Source organism: Eriocheir sinensis, chromosome 21 (assembly GCF_024679095.1).
Source record: "Eriocheir sinensis breed Jianghai 21 chromosome 21, ASM2467909v1, whole genome shotgun sequence".
NCBI classification, from domain to species: Eukaryota; Metazoa; Arthropoda; class Malacostraca; order Decapoda; family Varunidae; genus Eriocheir; species Eriocheir sinensis.
The window spans coordinates 10,437,887-10,460,351 of record NC_066529.1 but is presented as its reverse complement, the minus strand read 5'-3'; the positions used below and the strand labels follow the sequence as shown (position 1 = coordinate 10,460,351).

The window sequence follows — 22,465 nt, the reverse complement described above, 5'->3', positions numbered from 1 at the left end:
CACTTAAAAGGAAGTATTCTTAAACATATCGGCGCCCCAGCAGACACACACACACTTAATAAGGCTTTCGTAGGAACTGTAGGCATTCCCAGGGGTAGTTATATGAGCCTAGTAATAGTTTTGACAGGCCTTCTGCACCATGACCATGAAAAAACTCTCATATAACCTAACTAATCTCCTTTGTGACCCTTGGAAATAGTAGCCCTTGTCCCGGGAACGTTTCTTTGTGTGTTGTTGTTGTTGTTTTTCCGTGTTGTTGGCCAGTTTGCCTTTTGTGTTGGTCCCGGGGCTCTCAAAATATTATACGAGCTAGTTAACGTGTGTGTGTGCCTAGTTGTAAAAGCCGAGTGTCTGAGAATACGGGGCACAGCCTATCACTATTTAACTAGAAGAACAAGCCACTTATCACAACTTAGCCACAAGAACAAGTCATTTAGCCTATCACTATTCAGCTACAAGAACAAGCCACTTAGCCTATCACCATTTAACTAGAACAAGCCACTTATCACAATTTATCCACAAGAAAAAGCCACTTAGCCTATCACTATTTAAACTACAAGAAAAAGCCACTTAACCTATCACTATTCAACTACAAAAAAAGCCACTTAGCCTATCACCATTTAACTAGAACAAGCCACTTAGCCTATCACTATTTAAACTACAAGAAAAAGCCACTTAACCTATCACTATTCAACTACAAGAAAAAGCCACTAAGCCTATCACTATTCAACTACAAGAAAATAAGCCACTTAGCCTATCACTATTCAACTACAAGAACAAGCCACTTAGCCTATCACTATGCAACTGCAAGAAAAAGCCACTAAGCCTATCACTGTTCAACTACAAGAAAAAGCCACTTAGCCTATCACTATTCAACTACAAGAAAAAGCCACTTAGCCTATCACCATTTAACTAGAACAAGCCACTTATCACAATTTAGCCACAAGAACAAGTCACTTAGCCTATCACTATTTAACTAGAAAAACAAGCTACTTATCGCAATTTAGCCACAAGAACAAGCCACTTAGCCAATCACCATTTAACTAGAAAAACAAGCCACTTATCACAATTTAGCCACAAGAACAAGCCACTTAGCCTATCACTATTTAACTAGAAAAATAAGCTACATCACAATTTAGCCACAAGAACAAGCCACTTAGCCTATCACCACTTAACTAGAAGAACAAACCTCTCCTCACCTTCAGTATCAAAAGGAGAACGATGCAGATAAGGCCGAGGGTGAGATCTTGCCACCTGAAGTCTTTGATGTTAGAGAAGACCTTCACCCATGTATCCACGAGGCCGCGAGTCTTCAGCGAGAGGCCGAAGAGTGGCTTGAGCTGCGAGGAGGCGATGGTGATGGCGGCGGCGGAGGTGAAGCCGCTTATCACGGGCTGGGAGATGAAGTTGATGAGGAATCCTGGGACAAAAGAGTAAAGTCCTGATGTAGGCCGGGTAGCAACGGGAACGAGACAAAATATAAAGGAGCAAAACGGGATATGTAGGCTATTCAAGTTATCATTTATTCAATTCATATTTGGATATTAATATAGGAACCGAGGCGTTGCAGTTGATGAGGAATCCTGGGACAAAAGAGTAAAGTCGTGATGTAGGCGGGGAAGCAACGGGAACGAGACACAATATGAAGGAGCAAAACGGGGTATGTAGACTATTCAAGTGATCATTTACTCAGATCAATATATAATGGATGTTAATATAGGAACAGAGGCGATGCAGTTGATAAGGAAACCTGCTAAAAAGGAAAATAGTGATATAGGCGTGGTAGCAACAGGAACGACACAATAGCTTCTATCTTCTATCGATATTTTCACGCTGACTACTCTTCTGAACTTGCTAATAGCATGCCTCCCCACTCTCCCGCGGCCTCGCAACACACGACTTTCTACTCAAGCTCATCCCTACACTGTCCAACCCCTTATGCAAGAGTTAACCAGAATCTTCACTCTTTGATCCCTCACGCTGGTAAACTTTGGAACAATCTTCCTTCATCTGTATTTCCTCCTGCCTATGACTTGAACTCTTTCAAGAGCAGGGTATCAGGACACCTCCCAAAATTGACCTCTCTTTCGGCCACTCCTCTGTACTCTTTTTAGGAGCAGTAAGTAGCGTTTTTTTTTATGCCCTTGAACTGTCTCCTTTGCTGTAAAAAAAAAAAAGGAGCAAACACACATACCCAAATACTCCCCCACACCCACAACACATACACCTCCTCCCACACCCAAATCCACGCATACACACCCAAGTTGATGATTCCCGCGAGCGTTTCAATGATGCCGGAGATGAAGCACAGGAGCACGGCGTAATCCGACCCGCCGCTGCTGTACTGGTAGGTCATCAGCGCCATGATCGCCGTGGGCCCGATGTTCATCTCCATGGTGGACCCCAGCAGGAAGTAGACGAAGCAGCCCATGAACGCCGAGTAGAGGCCGTCCTGCAGGGGGGAAGGAGAGGCGTGAGGGTGAGGGTGATTTGGTGAGGGAAACCTTAGTGTGTGTGTGTGTGTGTGTGTCCGAGGTAATATTGCGAGGTATAACTGCAGGAAGAAAAGATGAAGTTTGCTTTTGTATATTATTTTGTTATAGTGGGTTTCTTTTAGTGTTTTCCTTGTAGTGTTGACAAAAAAATAAAGAAGAATAAAGGATGAAATAATAAATGCGTGTCTAAAAACTAAAACTGCAAGGAGGAAAAGATGAAATAAGTTCTTTTTCATAATCTTTTATTGAAGTTTCTCAGTGTTGGAAAAAAAGAGTAATAAAACAAGAGAGAGAGAGAGAGAGAGAGAGAGAGAGAGAGAGAGAGAGAGAGAGAGAGAGTGGGAGGAGGCTAAACTGACAATGGGGGACGGTGACTTTGCAAGGGACGAGAGTATTATCATTGAAGTCTGCATGTCGCCGGCTGTCTGGACTGACGAGGCCAAGGAGGAGGCTATACACGCTACACGGTCATTGTCAACGCACGGCTCCTCACTTCGCTGGGTCGGCATTCTCAAACGCTTTCGCCTCACATCAACTACGTACTTCCGAATGCCAAAATGGAGATCAGTCGGGTTCTAATGAGTTTTTTTTTAGGTTCAAGGTACAGAAGAAGGGTCAAACTAACAGAAGGGCCAAGAAACTACCCTTGAAATTACCTAAAATTCGTACGAAAGCCTTGTCATATATGTGAGGTTGGGTGCCGAAATGTTCAGAATATGACCCATGGCTGGTTGGTTCTTTTTGTTCCCACGAGACGCCGCCACTATACACAATGGATGACACGGGACCAATTTTACAGTCCAATACAGCAAGTTTGTAAGCTCCCCAACCAAACAAAATACTACGAAAATTCTTTGTGTAGTGTTTGGCGTTGACAAAAAAAGGAGGAAATTTTAGGAAACCACACAGGAAATCTCTGTAATATTTGATACTACGGGGCTAGAGAAGACAAACAAGGGGGGGCGCCCCCCGGTATGGGAACCACTGGTCTAGCTATTCATCACTGGTAGCCGGAATAGTACTTGTGGAAAAAAGAAAATTCGTCTTCGCAAACTTTTAAAACTGGAATTTTATCAAGCTATAACTACTACTACTACTACTATTACATATACTACATATACTACATATACTACTACTACTACTACATATACTACTACTACTACTACTATGTACTACCATTATTATTATTATTATTATTATTATTATTATTATTATTATTATTATTATCATTATTATCATCATCATAATCATCATCATCATCATTAGAGCAGGCAAGGGCAGCGCGTGAATCATTAGTGGCCCTGAAGGTGTTGTCTTAGTGCTTTTTTTTCTTCTTTTTGTACCCTGTGTGTGTGTGTGTGTGTGTGTGTGTGTCCCTTAAGGTCACTCATGTAAAAGATCAAATTTGTCACTCATAGCAACACAGGAAACACACACACACACACACACACACACACACACACACCAAGCCTGCCCTGTTACGTGGAATACTTTAGTCTCTTCCATTTTCGCATGTGATAATGATTCTGTACAACGATTTTAATATTCCTCAAGGCTATCTATGCAAAAGAAGATAAATAAAAGTTTCGCGAGAGCAACACACACACACACACACACACACACACACACACACTCAAGCAAACAAACACTCCAATCTTATCCTACTGCTCTGAATAGTCAAGTCTCTTATTTCCGCCAGTCATCGTGATCTTGCTCGGAGGGTCCTATTTTTTTACAACGACCAGGCACACATATCTGATGAGAATTTCGTAGGAGTTCCGGGCATTTCCAGGGGTAGATTTATGATCCTGGTGGTAGTTTGACCATTCTTCTATACTACGAATCTATAAAAAAATAAACATTCATGAGACCTAGACTGATATCTTTTTCGGCCTTCGGAAATCATTGAGGTGAGAACCGGAACCGTCTGAAAATCATTATAGCCTACCGACCCAACTTGGCCCATATTTTAAACATCTGAGCTTACACACCCAAATTTGATAAGGCTTTGGTGAAAGTTGTGGACACTTCAAGGGGTAAATTTATGATCCTGGTGGCAGTTTGACCTTTCTTCTATACTACGATTCTAAGAAAACACTCCTGAGACCCCGACTGACCTCCTTTACGAACTGTGGAACTAGTTTATATGAGTGGCGGAAGTTTCTGAGAAAAGTCTACCGAACAGAGGCCAATATTTTCAAACATTTCAGAGCTTACACACACACATTTGATAAAGCTTTAGTAGAAGTTGGGGGCATTTCCAGGGGTAGTTTTATGATCCTGGTTATAGTTTGAGCATTCTTCAGTTTGGAAATAGTTGAGCCACCTCTCCTTCCGAAATTGACCTCTCTTTTCTCCTTCTCCTTTTCTTTTTCTTTTGCTGAAGCGGTGCCTAGCGAGCTCTGTTGTTGTTGTTGCTTCCCTTACTGTATAAATAAAAGCCCAGACACTCTTCGTCAGGAATACTGTAAGTTTTGCTCTGTTCTCAAGTCACTCCTGTAGCTTCTTGCGCACGCCAATGAGGTTTTCATCGAACTAAAGAGTGATTCATATTCGCCGCAACTGCGGGTGCTGATAATGGTCGAGTCTGTGCTGGTTGTCAATAAAGGTGAGGTGGTGAAGACGCTCTTTGTTGAGGCTCACCGCTGACCCTGCTGCTATAGTGGCATGGAAGCTCTTCCCTGACTCCCTCTCTGGCTCGGTGTTCCATAAAACTAATATAAATAAATAAAAACTCGAAATATGTAGATACACAATAACTAAATAAAACGATAAATATTTTCAAAAACGATATCATGGTAAATACAGATATAAAGCTCATCAATTAATAAAGAAAGTAAATAAAAGCCAATATACAAATGAAAATAACAAATGAATGAAGACAAAAAATGAAAATAAAAGTAAACAAAAGTGAACAATGAATAGATAAAATAAAATAATATAAAGCAAATAAAAATATATATCCTACGTAACATGATAAAGAAATGAAGTTATGCAAATTAAACAATCAAATAAAGAAAAAAAAAGAAAATAAAAGTAAACACAAATAACAAATAACTGAATCCTCGAAATGAGATATAACCCAAATAAAAACAAACAAACATATAATTACATAAAAGAATAAAAAAAACATAAGTAGATCTTCTTACACGAACATCCTTATGTCCTGTACGCTAAAAATAAACACATACTTCAAGGCCATTCATTTGCATGCCCAAGGCTGTCAGCCCTCAACCAGGACGCTTGAGAAAGGTCACTAAAGTCTGCTGTGCGTTGTGGCTGGTGGGGCGCGGCGTAGCGTGTGGCAACCTTGTAAACTGATGATGCCCGAAAAAAATTCCGGTAGGTCAGGGAACGGAGGAGGAGGACGAAGAGGAAAAAGAGGAGAGGGAGGAGGAAGAGGAGGCGGAGGAGGAGGAGCTCGAGTCTTTGTCATGTTTGCTCAGGTCATTATCAAGGAATCTACTTTATCAACTTCTACGAGAGTCAGCCTTTCAAGAGGGGAGTAGGTAGCAAGACACCTCTCCATCCGACACTGACCTCTCTTTAGGAGACTCATTTCTATTTTCTTTATAGCAGGGTTTTACGGGCTTATTATCTATTTATTTTTGCCCATAAGCTGCCTCCTTTATTGTGAAAAAAAAGTGAAGGCGGGGCTGTGGTTAGCGTGCGGGTCCCGCATTTACCGCGTTCTGGACGACGCGGGTTCAAATCCGCCACTACTACCTGGGATTTTTCAGTCACTGCCGAGTTGTCCTGAAGACCACCCATCAACCCTGACTCAAGAAGAACCGTTCAAGTCATTCAAGAATGAGCTCCGGGGAGCAGCATGAGCCAAGAAAAGATGGCGCCACTATAAACACTTGCCTGCATCAAGACGGGCTTGGGCCAACCACCAGGCCCCTCGAGAAGGCCTACGGGTGCTACATGGTTCGACGTAAAAATAAAAAAAAGATAAAAGTGGATATGGGCCGAGAGGATGTGTCCCTGTGGCCAGTATTCTCAGATGCTTCGGCTCTCACAACAACTGTTTCCAAAGGTCACCATCTGGAACAGTAGGTTCTCAGGGGTGTTTCTTCCCGTTCATGGTGCAGAAGCCTTGTGAAACTATCACTAGGCTCGTAACACTACTCAAGGAAATACTAACACAACCTCTACGAAAGCCTTATCCAATGTGGGTGTATGAGCACTGATAAGTTTGAGAATGCGGACCTTAGAAACGAGGTGCAATGTTCAGTACAGAAGGAACAAGCATTATTAAACTATCATTATGCTATATCAAAAATAAATTTACTATAGTGCGAGTTGCGAGTTTGCGACTGTGCGAGGAAGTGTCGGGTCAGCTGCGGTCGGGAGAGTTCACGCTCTCTGTTTTGTGCATTACTGACGGCAAAACATTGAAAAACTTGTAAACATTAACATCATTTGTGCCTCTTACGAAGACAATACTGCCATACAAGTGCTTTGTGCCTTATTGTGAAGGAAACTTCAAAACAGAACCCAGAGTGAGCGTGTTTTTCTTCCCTCAAGACAAGAAGGTGTCCGCCAAGTGGCGGCGTGACACCAACGAAGCAACAAACAAAGTAGCTACATGATACGTTCAGTATTGTCAGATAAGTATAGTTAGTACACTTAGTATGTTTAACATCCATTACAGGTGTATTAAATAAAGGAAGATGAGGGTTTATCCGGCATTATAACAGACAATAATATAGTTTATAAAATAACCTGTTACACATGTATTATATATGAATATGAATATTCATTGAGGTGAATATATGAATATGATGCGTTATGACAGGAATGTGACTGTGATATGAATATGTATATGGTATGATTAATTACTGAAGAATATAATATGAACATGATGTGATTCATTTAATAAGCCATGCATATAATGATGTGAAAAAAATATGAATAGCGTAATGTAATTCTATGAATATAAACATGAAAACATGGATATGAATATAGATGTAAAAGATATGAATATATGATATGAATATAAATAAAATTTGCTTAGATGATATGAATGAGAAATGAATATGAATAACTACCATGTTACTGGTATGTGACAGGCTGTTATGAATAAACATGTGCTGTGATGATAATGATTATATGATATGGCATGGATACGATGAAAACATATTATCTGATGTGAATATGAATGTGTTATATTGTGTGAATATGAATTTGAATATCATTCGATATATATGATATCTATCTATCTATCTATATATTTATATCTATCTATCTATCTATATCTATCTATCTATCTATCTATCTCTATCTATCTATTTATATATATATATATATATATATATATATATATATATATATATATATATATATATATATATATATATATATATATATATATATATATATATATATATATATATATATATATATATATATATATATATATATATATGATACGAAAGGAATATTACAACTGGCTTCAATAAACGGCAATGCCTTGCTTCGTGGCAAGGCACATATTACGTAACATTATACTGTGTGTGTGTGTGTGTGTGTGTGTGTGTGTGTGTGTGTGTGTGTGTGTGTGTGTGTGTGTGTTACACTTGTATATGTATATTCCTTGACCCATCAAGAAGCTCATATGTCTTGACATGATGTCCTATAACATCTAAGACTTAGCTGATAAGTTTCAATTGATGTATTTGTATCATTATTACTATTATGCATACTTAATGAATAACTATTTGTTCAGTATATTCCAATACGAAAATGGTTAAATAACAGTTTGTTTGCAGTCAGTTACCTTTTCATTATGTAGGTTAAAACAAGCAATAATACTAACAAACAAACAAACAACAGGAGGAAAACAGTGAGGTAGAGGCCTGACAGCAGGCCAGGCTGACCTGACCGTTACCTACCCGCCTGACGTCATTAAGAAAGTGAAGCGGCCTTCCCCCTCTAGATGGCCCTGGTGGAACCGACTTTTTTATAGTAACGTGGCACAGAGTCGGAGATGGTGTGTCACTTTATCTCAAGTCGCTGTCAGGCCACATCGCATCGCTCACTATAAGATAGCAAGGTCCTTACTTTACTGTCACTGTCTATAATTATTTATCAGAGCAGTGTCTACTCATCGAGGGGACTCTGTTTGGGTCTACATATTATTTTCTTCTAATTTTCCACGATGATCTATGGATCTCAACAATAATATACAATAAAAGCAAAATTACTCAACGCCTTAAATAGTGACGTCATGGTCGCATGGAGTGGATTCTGACATAATAATTATTGGAGCAGCTTGTATCATATAATTTTTTCATGGATTCTTACATAATCCTTGGAGCTGCTTGTATCATATATTTTTTCATGTGTGTGTGTGTGTGTGTGTGTGTGTGTGTGTGTGTGTGTGTGTGTGTGTGTGTGTGTGCGCTATCTTCAAGGTTGCATCGGTTGATAAGATCGATTTTATCAGTGAAGGTGAAAGTCTTATTATACATGGGCGCGTACTGAAGATGGGTAGAATGTGGGGCAAATGAGAAGAAGTATGACCCATGTACAATGTTAGTGTTACAATGTTACTGGAGAGGCGGTGGCTGAGTGATCAGCTTGCGGGCTCGGCGCCCTGGAGGATCTGGATTCGCATCGAGTGCGTCGCTACAAGCTGACAATTTTTAGTCAATGCCGAATGACCTAAAAGACAGTCCAAATGCTGTCCTAGAGACCACCTATCAACTCGGACTGTAGATTCTCTCAAAAAGAGGACCAAAGATGAGCTCCGTGGGGGCAGAAGGAAAGTTTCGGTTAGTCGGCGCAGCATCTGTGGTCATATGCCGGAGAGAGACAGAAGGGGAAGGAATTATAGGAGAAGGCAACAGATCCCAGGAGACGGGACACAACCCCTGATTAACACCTGGTACCCATTTACTGCTGGGTGGACAGGGGCGTAGGTTATCAGAAAAGCCGCCCAAATTTATCCACTCCGCCCGGGAATCGAACCCTTACTCTCTCGGTTGTGAGCCGAGTGTGCTAACCCGTGGGGGCAGAATGAGCCCAGCAAGATGACCCCGTAATGAACGGGGTCATCTTGCTGGGCTCATTCTGGGTGCCGCGGGATCGAAAAAACCCGTGCCTTCTGAGTAGATGTCAGGGCGCCATCATAACGGGCTGGGGCCGACCACCAGGCCCCACCGAGAAAGCCTACTGGCGACATAGGCGGAACAAAAGAAAGAAAAATAATAAAAAAGTTCGAATGTCCGATATTAGAATGTGCAATGATAGAATGTATACAATGTTAAAATATTGCAATGTTAGAATGTTGTAATGTTAGACTATTGCAATGTTAGAATGTTGTAATGTTAGAATATTGCAATGTAAGAATGTTGTAATGTTAGAATATTGCAATGTAAGAATGTTGTAATGTTAGAATATTGCAATGTAAGAATGTTGTAATGTTAGAATATTGCAATGTAAGAATGTTGTAATGTTAGAATATTGCAATGTTAGAATATTGCAATGTTTGAATGTGCAATGTTAGAATGTTGTAATGTTAGAGTATTACAATGTTAAAATGTTGCAGCAGGCATCTTACGTGTAATCGGTGTGTTAACCTTTAAGAGTTTCAACATGACGTTATCTCCCCGCTGGACGGTGCAGGAACGCAACATTGCTTGCCCGGGTAACTGTTCACATGTTGTGCTTCCCAGCGTGCCGTCCCCGCCCTCAGGTCAGTATTTATTTGCCTGACACACTTTCAATTGATAGTCGAAGTGTATTATAGTTGGCATTGATGATTCTGCATAATCATGACGGACTGATGGGACGCTTTTAATTAACTGCTGAGATATTTTTCCTTCGTTTTTCTTCATTCCTTTCTTTCTTTACTATTTTGCGTGTTTTCGTGTTCAAGGACTATATTTTCAATGTTTAAGAAGGCTAATCTTCACACACACACACACACACACACACACACACGCGTGCACGTCCCCAAACACACACATCCACCTAATCTATAAGTGTTCTAATTAACACACACACACACACACACACACACACACACACACACACACACACACACACACACACACACACACACACACTTGTCCATTCGCCTCACAAGTGTGCCCTAATAACACCTTCCCATACTTGCCGAAACAGTCGCAAAGTAGCACACCCACACCCACGCACCTACACATTTTCACTGTATAGTAAGTTTCTAACCCCTTGGAACATTATGGTTATATGGAGGAGGAGGAGGAGGAGGAGGAGGAGGAGGAGGAAGGTGTGAAGACTGAAGAGGGAGTTGAATAAGTTTAGGGAGGTGTGTTTGAGATGAGAGGATGATGATGATGATAAGATGATGATGATGATGAGGAGGAGGAGGAGGTGGAGTGGAATATTCTGTTCGCTTGGGGAGAGTGGGGAGGGAAGAAACTTAGGGGGGGAAGGGAAGGGGAGGGGAGGGGAGGGCGGAAAAAAGAGAGAGAGAGAGACAGAGAGAGAGAGAGAGAGAGAGGTGGAAGGGTTGCTGAAGTTGAGAAAGTGAAGAATATCTTAATACCTCTTCATATCCCCTCCTCCTATCTCTCTCTCTCTCTCTCTCTCTCTCTCTCTCTCTCTCTCTCTCTCTCTGAAGGACCTCTCCATCATCATGACCGTCAGCATCCAAGGACTGGAGTGACGAATCGATATTAGGACTTCTTTAATATTATTATTATTATTATTATTATTATTATTATTATTATTATTATTATTATTATCATTATTATTATTATCATTTACTACAGAGAGAAATATAAAGAAAATAAAGTGGGGAAAAGAAAGATTAAAAAAGCGACACCACCACTCAACCAAACCCACACTCACAGATTTTTCCTTTTTTTTTTCCCCTTTATCGACCAGTCCGAAAGGGAGCTCTGGCCTTTGCTTTGAATATTCGGAAAAAAAAAAAAAAACGTAGGGGTCGTCCATTTCCACCCGCCCCCAGGCGGCGGAACTCACACTAGAAAATAAATAAGGAAAAAAAGGAAGAAATGAGGAAACAGAGAAAGAAAGAAAATAAACCTGTAGAAAAGTGGGGAGAAAAGAAAGACTCAAAAAGCACACCAACCAGAAACAATTCCCTCTTTTTTGTTTTTTTGTTTTGTTTTTTCCCTTGAGCTACCTCCCTCGCTATATATATAAAAAAGAAGAAACAAAAAACAAAACAGTACTCACACTAGGACTGAGGCCCGCCACGATGCCGTACGCGAGGGCCTGCGGGATGATCATGAGGCCCACGGTGAAGCCCGCCACCAGGTCGCCCATGAGGCACTCCGCGTTGTAGCTGCGCAGCCACGTCAGGCACGGCAGGCGGCGGTGCAGGGTCTTGCGGCTCAGGCACCGGCCCGCCTTGTTCTGGGGGACGAGACAGGTTAGGTTAGGTTAGGTTAGGTTGGGTTAGATTAGGTTGGGTTGGGTTGGGTTGGGTAGGGTAGGGTAGGGTAAATTAGGTCAGGTTGGGTTGGGTTAGGTTAGGTTAGGTTAGGTTAGGAGGAGGAGGAGGTGGGGTGGTTCATTTCTGTTCGCTTGGGGAGATGAAAAAGGAGGAGTGGGGAGGGAATAAACTTAGAGGAGGGAAGGGGATGGGAAAGCGGGTTAGGGCTAGGTTAGGGTTTCGTGGGAGATGTGGGCATTTACAGGAGTAGTTGCATGACCCTGGTGGTAGTTTGACCCTTCCTCTGTACCGTTAACCTAAAGAAACACTCATTAGAACCCAACTGATCCCCTCTTTGACCTTTAGAAATAGCTGGTGTTAGAAGCGAAAGCGTCTTATAATACCAACCCCAGTATCTCTCTAGACTACCTTTGCTGTCATCTCTCCTTCATCTTTATTTCTCTCTGTTTCCCTCGAACATAAACACCAACATTTTCTCCCTTGAAGCTTATGACCAGAGCCAAGACGACGCATGATATCTTCCTCCTCCTCCTCTTCCTTCTTCTCCTCCTCCTCCTACTACTACTACTACCACTGCAGCTTCTTGTTGATTAGTATACTCCTTAGGGCCTATTAGGTAGGGGGTTGGGGAGGGATAGAAACACCAAGGCATTCATTATTGTTATTAGTGCTGCATGTATTCACTGACTTCTATTGCGGCCGCTACCACATATCCTTATTAAAGCTTAGTCGTGATACACTGTTATTACTACTGCTGCTGCTGCTGCCTCTGTTTGTGTTGCAGTAGTAGTAGTAGTAGTAGTAGTAGTAGTAGTAGTAGTAGTAGTAGTAGTAGTAATAATAGTAGTAGTAGTAGTAGTTGCAGCAGCAATAATAGCACCTAACCTAAGGCCGCGGCCACACAAAGAGCGAGACAGCGAGCGAGAGCAAGAGCGAGAGTGGCAAGGCGAGTTTCTGTGGCCACACAAAAAGCGAGGCGAGGCGAGGCGAGAACTGACATCCCATAAGCCCTACAGCTTTGGTATTATAAGCACTGACATGTCTCACATTTTCTTGAGCCATGAGAACACTTGGTACTTCATCATACTATTCTCTTGTAAAAGCGATTTCAGCACGAGAGAATCGGAGCATGTTCCAGTCCTGAAGGAGCAGTATGTACCCTGGCAACATTATAATAGCCTATAAAAAAACAGTGCACACATCATCCCTCGCCCCCTCCCCCGTCGGCGCACACGAGGGATGAGGTGAAATGTTTTTATAAACAGTTCCGTGCTTCACTTATTCGGCGTTTTAAGAAAAATCTGTATACACCATCGTGTTCAGGAGGCTTTTCTCTATAAGATGGAACTGTTTATTCTAGTACTCATTTCATAGGCGCTGGAAATGGTAGTTATATGTAAAATGTGTTATAAACATTACGGAGTGATTATTTAACTTCAACTCGTCACTATTTATTTCGTTTCTGTTTTATTGAGTTTCACAAACATATTCGAGTTCTGCAATCACTGCTGCGTTTAACGGTGTTAACCAAAATGTCCTATCTAGTGTATGAGTTGAGTTACGGCAAATAACATAGAAACATGTCTTTGATGTCACTCCTTTTGACCTACCGATCTCGCGCGAGAAAAGTTAATCGTCAACTCTTCTCGCTTTCTCGCCATTACCTGCTCGCTGCCAGTGTGGTCACCTCCATTGCTTATAATGTATTAAAGTTTCTCGCTCTCGCTCGCTTTCTTGCTCCCTGTGTGGCCGCGGGCTACCCTACCCAACCCTACCCTGACCTGACCTATCCTAACCTAACGTAACTTACCCTACCCTAACTTACTCTGACCTAACCTAATCTATCCTAACCTAGTAGTAGCAGGAGTAGGAGGAGTAGGAGTAGGAGAAGAAATAGCAGGTGGTGTAAAAAGTAAAGGAAGAGAAGGAAATAGGAGATGGCTGTGGTAGTGGTCGTGGTGGTGGTGATGATGGTGGTTAGGGGAGGAAGGAAAGGTAAAGGAAGGAAGGAAAGAGCAGAAAACAGAATTACAGATGATTGGGAAGGAGGCAGAGAGCGTGAGAGGAGGAAGGGAAGGCGAGAGTGTGTGAGGGAGAGGAGGAAGCGATGGGAAGTAATGGAGAGGGTGATAACGGGGAGAAAAAGTGAAGTGATGAAATAAAGGGAGTGAGGTGGAGGCGGTGGTGGTAAGTGAGGGAAAACGAAGAAAAGAGAGAGAGAGAGAGAGAGAGAGAGAGAGAGAGAGAGGGGCGTCAGGCGCCACCCGGTTCAACCGTCACCTTGAAAGGGTGGCGCATAAAGCCTCCCAGGTGAACCTCCTGCGCCGCATGAAGACCCTCCTCGACGCTGCAGGCCTGAACACCCTCTATAAGGCACAAGTCCGTCCAGTGATGGAGTATGCACTGCTCACCTTGATGGCCAGCGTCCGCTGCCACCTCAACCAGCTAGACAAGGTGCAGAGGAGGGCAGAACGCCTCATCAACGGCACCCAGCACCACCGACCGAGCCATTGGGAGAGACAGCGACAACAACAACAACAACAACAACCACAACCACACGAGCGACGGGCAGGAGCAGCCACGAGCCAGCTGGACAGCCTGGAGCACCGTCGCCGCGTCGCTGCCCTGACGGTGCTACACAAGGCACAAGTGGGCCTAGTGCCCCACCTGACGGACCTGAGGGCTACCTGGAGGAGGTCTGAGCGCAGCACGAGAACGGTGCTGAGCAACGCCTCCCTCCTGGAAGTGCCAATGGCCCGCTCCAGCACCCACCAACGTGCCTACTCCATCGCAGCGGTGGTGTGGTGGAACAACCTCACTGCTGATGTGGATGTGATACAACTGTCCACTCAGCAGATGAAGGTTGCGTCCCACAGGTGGCTACTCCTACACCCACCGTAAACATGTATATCATTGTATAATATAATCGGCAGAAGCTTTTAAATAGCTCCCCAACGGTCGGGGGAACTTTAACACAGAAAAATAATACTGCCATGTACTAATGTACTGAACATGTTTAAAAGAGAGAGAGAGAGAGAGAGAGAGAGAGAGAGAGAGAGAGAGAGAGAGAGAGAAAGGCCACGCTCTAAACTAATTGACAGTGATTTTGACAGCTATTGGTATTCCTACTAAAAAAAAAAAAAAAGTTTATCGTTACAAAATATCGTACAAACACATCCAGGTTATAAGAGTGGAAATGTACGAGCCACGAAGCCAACATTCAACAAAACATTACTTTACACTTGGTTAGGCTAAAAAGCATGTAGGATAGTTTAGGGTGTAACGTGCATTGGGGGAATAAAGTAGAACAAAAATATATATAACAAAAAAATTATCTCTCTTTCTTTTTACATCTTACATATTGCAATTGAATACATACTCTCTCTCTCTCTCTCTCTCTCTCTCTCTCTCTTTCTTTTACATATTACATATTGCTCTCTCTCTCTCTCTTTCTTTCTTTTTACATATTACATATTGCAATTGAATACATACTCTCTCTCTCTCTCTCTCTCTCTCTCTCTCTCTCTCTCATGATCTCCCTCATTTCCCTGAAGACATTTTCTTTTCCACTTTCTCTCCCAATTTTCTCCTCAACCTCTCCATCATCTCCTCCTCCTCCTCCTCCTTCTCTTCCTCTTCTTCCTCCTCCTCCCTGCTCGTGAATGCAAGGAGGCGTGTATTAGTAGACCTTCAGCAGCAAATAACCTCGTAATAGTCCTTTTTCTGTCTCTCTATCTGTCTCTGTCTGTCTGTATTACTCTCTTAAGTCTGGTGTGTGTGTGTGTGTGCGTGTGTGTGTGTGTGTGTGTGTGTGTGTGTGTGTGTGTGTGTTTAGCAAAGTTTTGAAGGAGACTAATTAGGTTGCAGCATATTGTTTCCGTTGTTGAATTGCGTGTATGTATGAATGTATGTATGAATGTATGTATGTATGTATATTATTTGTTCTCTCTCTCTCTCTCTCTCTCTCTCTCTCTCTCTCTCTCTCTGGAATGGACATTAATTATTCTAGCTGAGTCACGGTGAATCAGCATCTTCATCCCTCTTCTTCCTCCTCATCCTTCTTCTTCTTCTTCTTCTTCTTCTTCTTCTTCATAATTACCTACATCTTTTTTCTTTCCTTTCCCTTAACTTTTTTCTCTTGTTTTTTTTTTCTTTTATTCGTTCTAGCGCGTAACATTTTCTTATTTACGATTTCTTCTATTTATCCATTTGCTTCTGACTTGCAAGTGTTTATTTTTTGTTTATTTGTTTTCCTTCAGTTTCATGCTTTTTATTTTCACTCCCATTTGGAGGGGCGGGGGCCGGGTGGTCAGCGTGCGGGGGTGGTGAACTCAAGGACGTAGGTTCAAGGTTGGTATTGTCAGACGCTTCCACCCCTCACAGCAACTATTTCCAAAGGTCAAAAAGGAGGTTAATCGAATTCTAATGAGTGTTCTTTTAGGTTCACGGTACAGAAGAAGGCTCAGACTACCACCAGGGTCATAAAAGTACCCCTGGAAATGCCCAAAACTCCCACGAAAAACTAGTAAATTACGTGTTCTTGGGCGCAGAAATGGTTAAAAATTTGCAAGTCACATCCATGCACGCTGACAATTTCCAACCATCGTCGAGTGGTGGAAGATTACCCACATTAAGGGACTATTACACTGGGCAAATTTTCTGTGGATCTTCAGTCAAACCACGATTTCCGCTAGCGTGGTTCTCATTTGTTTCTTATTATTCCTGATGATGATGATTGTGAATACCGTCGTCCTTTGGTGAAATCTACCGTAGCTTTTTTCCTCCCTACCCAGTTTTCTTCCTACCTGCCCAAACCTCTTTCTTTCCTCCCTACCCATTTTTCTGCCTAGCTACTCCACTTTTTTTCCTACCTGCCCATACCTCTTTCTTTCCTCCCTACCCATTTTTCTTCCTAGCTACTCCACTTTTTTTCCTACCTACCCATACCTCTTTCTTTCCTCCCTACCCATTTTTCTTCCTAGCTACTCCACTTTTTTTCCTACCTACCCATACCTCTTTCTTTCCTCCCTACCCATTTTTCTTCCTAGCTACCCCACTTTTTTTCCTACCTACCCATACCCCTTTCTTCTTTCCTCCCTATCCAATTCTCTTCCCTACCTATCTATTTTTCTTCCCATCTACCCACTTCCCTTCTTTTCTCTTTCCTTTCTTTCTCTCCCTTCTCAATGGTTCACTTTTTTTCCTTTCCTTTTTTCATGTTTTTTTTTCACCCCTCTGGCACTATTTTTTTGTTTGTTTTCCAGTTTCCTTCCGCTGCCCGTACAGACTTTTTTTTCCATTTGTTTTATACTCACCGCAGTCTCTCTCTCTCTCTCTCTCTCTCTCTCTCTCTCTCTCTCTCTCTCTCTCTCTCTCTCTCTCTCTCTGTCCATGGTTTGTCTCAACACATTTTCTCCTTATTTATTTTCCTTTGTTCTTCCTCTCTCCTCCTCCTCCTCCTCCTCCTCCTAATCCTCTTTCTTTTATTTTCCTTCTTTATCTTATATTAAAAAGGTTCTGATGATAAGAGAACCGGGCAGGACACGTGGTAATGGGTTTAATTAAACAGTATAAATTCAGATTCAACAGGGACATAGGCAAAAATTGGTTTACTATCAGAGTTGTAGATGAGTGGAACAGGCTGAGCAGTCTTGTGGTGAGTGCCAATACAATCGTCACATTCAAAAATAGATTAGATAAATTCATGGACAGTGATATTAAATTAGGTGGGGTAAGATTCACAGGAGCTTAGGTTACAGGAGCTGCCTTGTACAGGGAAACCGAGAAAGAAGTAGAAAAATGTGTGTGTGAGCTGGACAAACATAAGTAAGGAATTAGAATAGGAAGAGAAGGAAGGATGGAAATAAGTGAAAAGGAGAGAAAGAGATGTACAAGAGAGATGTAGAAAAAAATAATGTTAGGTAATGAGAGGAATAGAGAAGGGAGACAGAGAAGATAGAGATACACTACCGGCCTCTTGCAGACTCCTACGTTCTTATGTTCTATGTTCTTATTTTTCTTCTTTCTCTACTTCATCCTCTTTTCTTCCTCTTCTTCCTGTTCTCTTATTTTTTTTCTTCTCCATTTTCTTATTCTTTTTCTTCTTCTTCCTCCTCCTCCCTCTCCTCTTTCTCCTCCTCCTCCTCCTCCTTCACCGGCGGTTTACAGAATTAAACAAACAATAAAAAAATGGTTGCGTCTTTTGGACCACTTTAGAATACAAAGGAACAGTGGCTCTCCTCCTCCCTCACCCTCTCCTCCTCCTCCTCTTCCTCCTCCTCCTCCTCCTCCTCCCTCCCTCCTCCCCCCACGGGCAAGGACACCCCAATCCGCGAAAAAGGAAAAAGGAAAATGAAGAGAGGGAGAGAGAGAGAAGAGAGAGAGAGAGAGAGAGAGAGAGAGAGAGAGAGAGAGAGAGAGAGAGAGAGAGAGAGAGAGAGAGAGAAACACGTTAAGATAATGAGAAAAATGCGGTATTTAGAAGAAGAGGAATAAGGAAGGAGAAAAGAAATTAGAGAAAAGGAAAGAGGAAAAAAAGCTGAGTCGCCTTCGGGATAAAAAAATAAAAATAAAATAAAAAACTCAAGGGAAGAAAATGAGAGAGAGAGAGAGAGAGAGAGAGAGAGAGAGAGAGAGAGAGAGAGAGAGAGAGAGAGAGAGAGAGAGAGAGAGAGAGAGATTGAACAACCCCTCCCGACCCATCAATCTAAACCAAGAGGTCACAAGGGGGTCAAGAGGAAGAGGAAGAAGAGGAAGAGGATGAGGAATAGTCAGAGCTGAAGAAAAAGACCAAAGGGAATGAACATGTGGATTGGGGAGAAGGGGAAGAAGGGGAAGGGGAAGACACAAGAACAAGGACCATATTCTCAAAGATTTCGGGGCCTACACGATTTCATTTCGGCGCCCAAACTCACATATTTAACAAGGCTTTCGTGGGAGTTTTGAGCATTTTAATTGGTAGTTCCATGTTTTGTTTTGTTATTTTAGTCAGGGGTGAAGAGAGAAGACGAGTTAGTGGGTTGAGGAGTTTACGTACCAACATTTGATAAGGCTTTGGTAGAGGTTGTTGTGGGTTATCCATGGATTATGAGTCTAGTGATAGTTTAATAATGCTTTTTCCTTCTTTATCGAACACTACAGGGGAAGGGGAGGAGACAAGAACAAGGACCATATTCTCAAAGATTTCGGGGCCTACACAATTTCATTTCGGCGCCCAAACTCACATATTTAACAAGGATTTCGTGGGAGTTTTGAGCATTTTAATTGGTAGATCCATGTTTTGTTTTGTTATTTTAGTCAGGGGTGAAGAGAGAAGACGAGTTAGTGGGTTGAGGAGTTTACGTACCAACATTTGTTAAGGCTTTGGTAGAGGTTGTTGTGGGTTGTCCATGGATTATGAGTCTAGTGATAGTTTATATCGAACACTACAGGGGAAGGGGAGGAGACAAGAACAAGGACCATATTCTCAAAGATTTCGGGGCCTACACAATTTCATTTCGGCGCCCAAACTCACATATTTAACAAGGGTTTTCGTGGGAGTTTTGAGCATTTTCATGGGTAGTTTCGTATTTTGTTTTGTTATTTTAGTCAGGGGTGAAGAGAGAAGAAGAGTAAGTGGGTTGAGGAGTTTACACACCAACATTTGATAAGGCTTTGGTAGAGGTTGTTGTGGGTTGTCCATGTGTTATGAGTCTAGTGATAGTTTAATAATGCTTCTTCCTTCTTTATCGAACACTACAGATGGTTTCTAAGGTATATATTCTCAAACACTGCAGGGCTCACACACCCACATCTGATAAGGCTTTGGTAGAGGTTGTTGTGTTAGTATTTCCATTGGTAGCTGTATGAGCTGTATGACCTCTCTTTCGGCCACCTCTTTTGATTCTTTTTTGTGGGAGCAGCGAGTAGCAGGCTTTTTTTTATTACTCTTTCCTTTTTTGTGCCCTTGAGCTGTCTCCTTTGCTGTAAAAAAAAAAAAAAAAAAAAAAAAGCTGTCTGCTGTGGGAAAAAAAAAAAAAGTTTAACAAGGCTTCTGCACCGTGAACGCAAAAATCACTCAAGAGAACCCGAGTGATGTCCTTTGTGGGCGTGGGGAATAGTTGTTGTTTAAAGCCGGAAGCGTCTCAGAACAGATGGCAAATCATAAGAACAAAAGTACGTAAGGAGTTTTTTGCTCTCTCTCTCTATCTATCTATCTATCCATCTATCTCTATCTCTCCCCGTTCTCATCTCGTGTTCTCTTCCCACCTCTCTCTCCGTTCTCCTCTGCTCGTGTTTTTTTCTTCACCTCTTTCTCTTTGTTCTTCTCTACTCGTGTTCTCCTCCTTCCTCTCTCTCCGTTCTCCTCTGCTCGTTCCCCGTGTCCCCTCTTCACACCTGTCTCTCTCTCGCACACAGGTGAAGATGCCGTGTACCGGAGCACCGTCGTGGCCCTGGAGGGAGACGCCTGTATCTATCTATCACTTCTCACTGTACAAAGCAGCTCCTGTGAACCTAACCCAACATGACATCACTATCCATGAATTTATCTAATCTATTTCTAAATGCGACTATCGTATTGGCACTCACAACATGATTACCATTTACTCACACGTACGAACACTGAGGCCATTGTTAACCCGGTAGCAGTGACGGGCCAAATTTGTGGCTTTACCGTGTACCAGTGACGGGCCAAATTTGTGGCTTTACCGTGTACCAGCGACGGGCCAAATTTGTGGCTTTACCGTGTACCAGTGACGGGCCAAATTTTTACCATGATATAAACCCCCCCAAAAAATAGATGATGCATAAACTGATCACAAATGCGTTGATATATATTATGAATTGGCTTGCGTGAGTGATGATTTTTTCTAATTTTTCTCGCTCAGAGGGGCCTTTAAGGAACATGATCCCCGCAGCTACCGGGTTAAGCAGAGCCAGAAACTTAATTCTCCACATGTTTAGTTGGATTGGAATCTCTTTATAAGGAAACTCGTACCGCAAATGCTCTTCCCCAACTGTATACGTTCCTTCTCAACCCACTTACTTTTTTGATACACCCTTGACTAATAAAAAAAACAAAACATAAAACTACCCATGGAACTATTCAAAACTCCTACGAAAGCCTTGTTATGTGGTCTTGGACGCCGAAATGAAACTTCTTCCCCAACTGTGCCTTCCCCCTCGACTCACTTCCTATTCCTCCCTTCACTAATATAGAAAAAGTATTACCCATGAAATTGCTCAAAACTCCTACGAAAGCCTTAATTGTTATGTGGTCTTGGGCGCCGAAATGAAACTTCTTCCCCAACTGTGCCTTCCCCCTCGACTCACTTCCTATTCCTCCCTTCACTAATATAGAAAAAGTATTACCCATGAAATTGCTCAAAATTCCTACGAAAGCCTTAATTGTTATGTGTTCTTGGACGCCGAAATTAAACTTCTTCCCTAACTGTGCCTTCCCCCTCAACTCACTTCCTATTCCTCCCTTGACTAATATAGGAAAAAATATTACCCATGAAATTCCTCAAAACTCCTACGAAAGCCTTGCTGAATATATGAGTTTGGACGCCGAAATGAAGGTTCCTCCCCAACTCTATACCTTTCCCTTCAACTCACTTCCTATTCCTCCCTTGACTAATATAGGAAAAAATATTACCCATGAAATTCCCAAAACTCCTACGAAATATGTGAGTTCGGGCGCTGTAATGAAGCTTCTTTTCCAACTGTACCTTCCCCCACAACCCACTTACTCTCCTTGATACACCCTTGACTAATAAAGAAAAAAATATTACCCATAAAAATGCTCAAAGCTCCCACGAAAGCCTTCCTGAATATGTGAGTTTGGGCGCTGTAATGAAGCTTCTTTTCCAGCTGTACCTTCCCCCACAACCCACTTCCTCTCCTTGATACACCCTTGACTAATAATAACAATAAAAAGAAAAAAAACTACTCGTAAAAATACTCAAAACTCTTACGAAAGCCTTGTTGAATATGTGAGTTTGGGCGCCGTAATGAAGCTTCTTTTCCAACTGTACCTTCCACCACAACCCACTTCCTCTCCTTGATACACCCTTGACTAATAATAAAAAGAAAAAGAAAAAACACGAGAAAATACTCAAAACTCTTACGAAAGCCTTGTTGAATATGTGAGTTTGGGTTATTTTGATTGGGTTATTATGATTAAGAATATGACCCTAAGCTTCTTCCACAATTATGCCGTCCCCCCTCAACCCACTTCCCCTCCTTGCCACACCCTCGACTGAAAAATAGAGTCCACCCACCCTGAGGAAGTAGAAGACGCCTCCGGGGGGGCTTGGGGCGTCTCCCTCCAGGGCCACAACGGTGCTCCGGTACACGGCATCTTCACCTGTGTGCGAGAGAGAGACAGGTGTGAGGAGGGGACACAGGGAACGAGCAGAAGAGAACGGAGAGAGAGGTAGGAAGAGAACACGAGTAGAGAAAAACCAAGAGAGAAAGAGAGAGAGAGAGAGAGAGAGAGAGAGAGAGAGAGAGAGAGAGAGAGAGAGAGAGAGAGAGAGAGAGAGAGAGAGAGAGAGAGAGAGAGAGAGAGAGAGAG

General features: G+C 42.3%; 1 protein-coding gene across 1 annotated transcript in view; it reads right to left on the bottom strand.

The window, feature by feature from the left end:
- Positions 1 to 22,465, bottom strand: part of LOC127001667 (sodium-independent sulfate anion transporter-like) — a 94,869-nt gene that overhangs the window by 14,137 nt on the left and 58,267 nt on the right. The window contains exons 2-5 of the mRNA XM_050866645.1: positions 22,170 to 22,255; positions 11,688 to 11,867; positions 2,260 to 2,452; positions 1,200 to 1,420 (exon numbers count right to left, since the gene is read on the bottom strand). Of these exons, the coding sequence (XP_050722602.1) occupies positions 1,200 to 1,420; positions 2,260 to 2,452; positions 11,688 to 11,867; positions 22,170 to 22,255 (680 nt within the window). The remainder of the gene's footprint in view (positions 1 to 1,199; positions 1,421 to 2,259; positions 2,453 to 11,687; positions 11,868 to 22,169; positions 22,256 to 22,465) is intronic.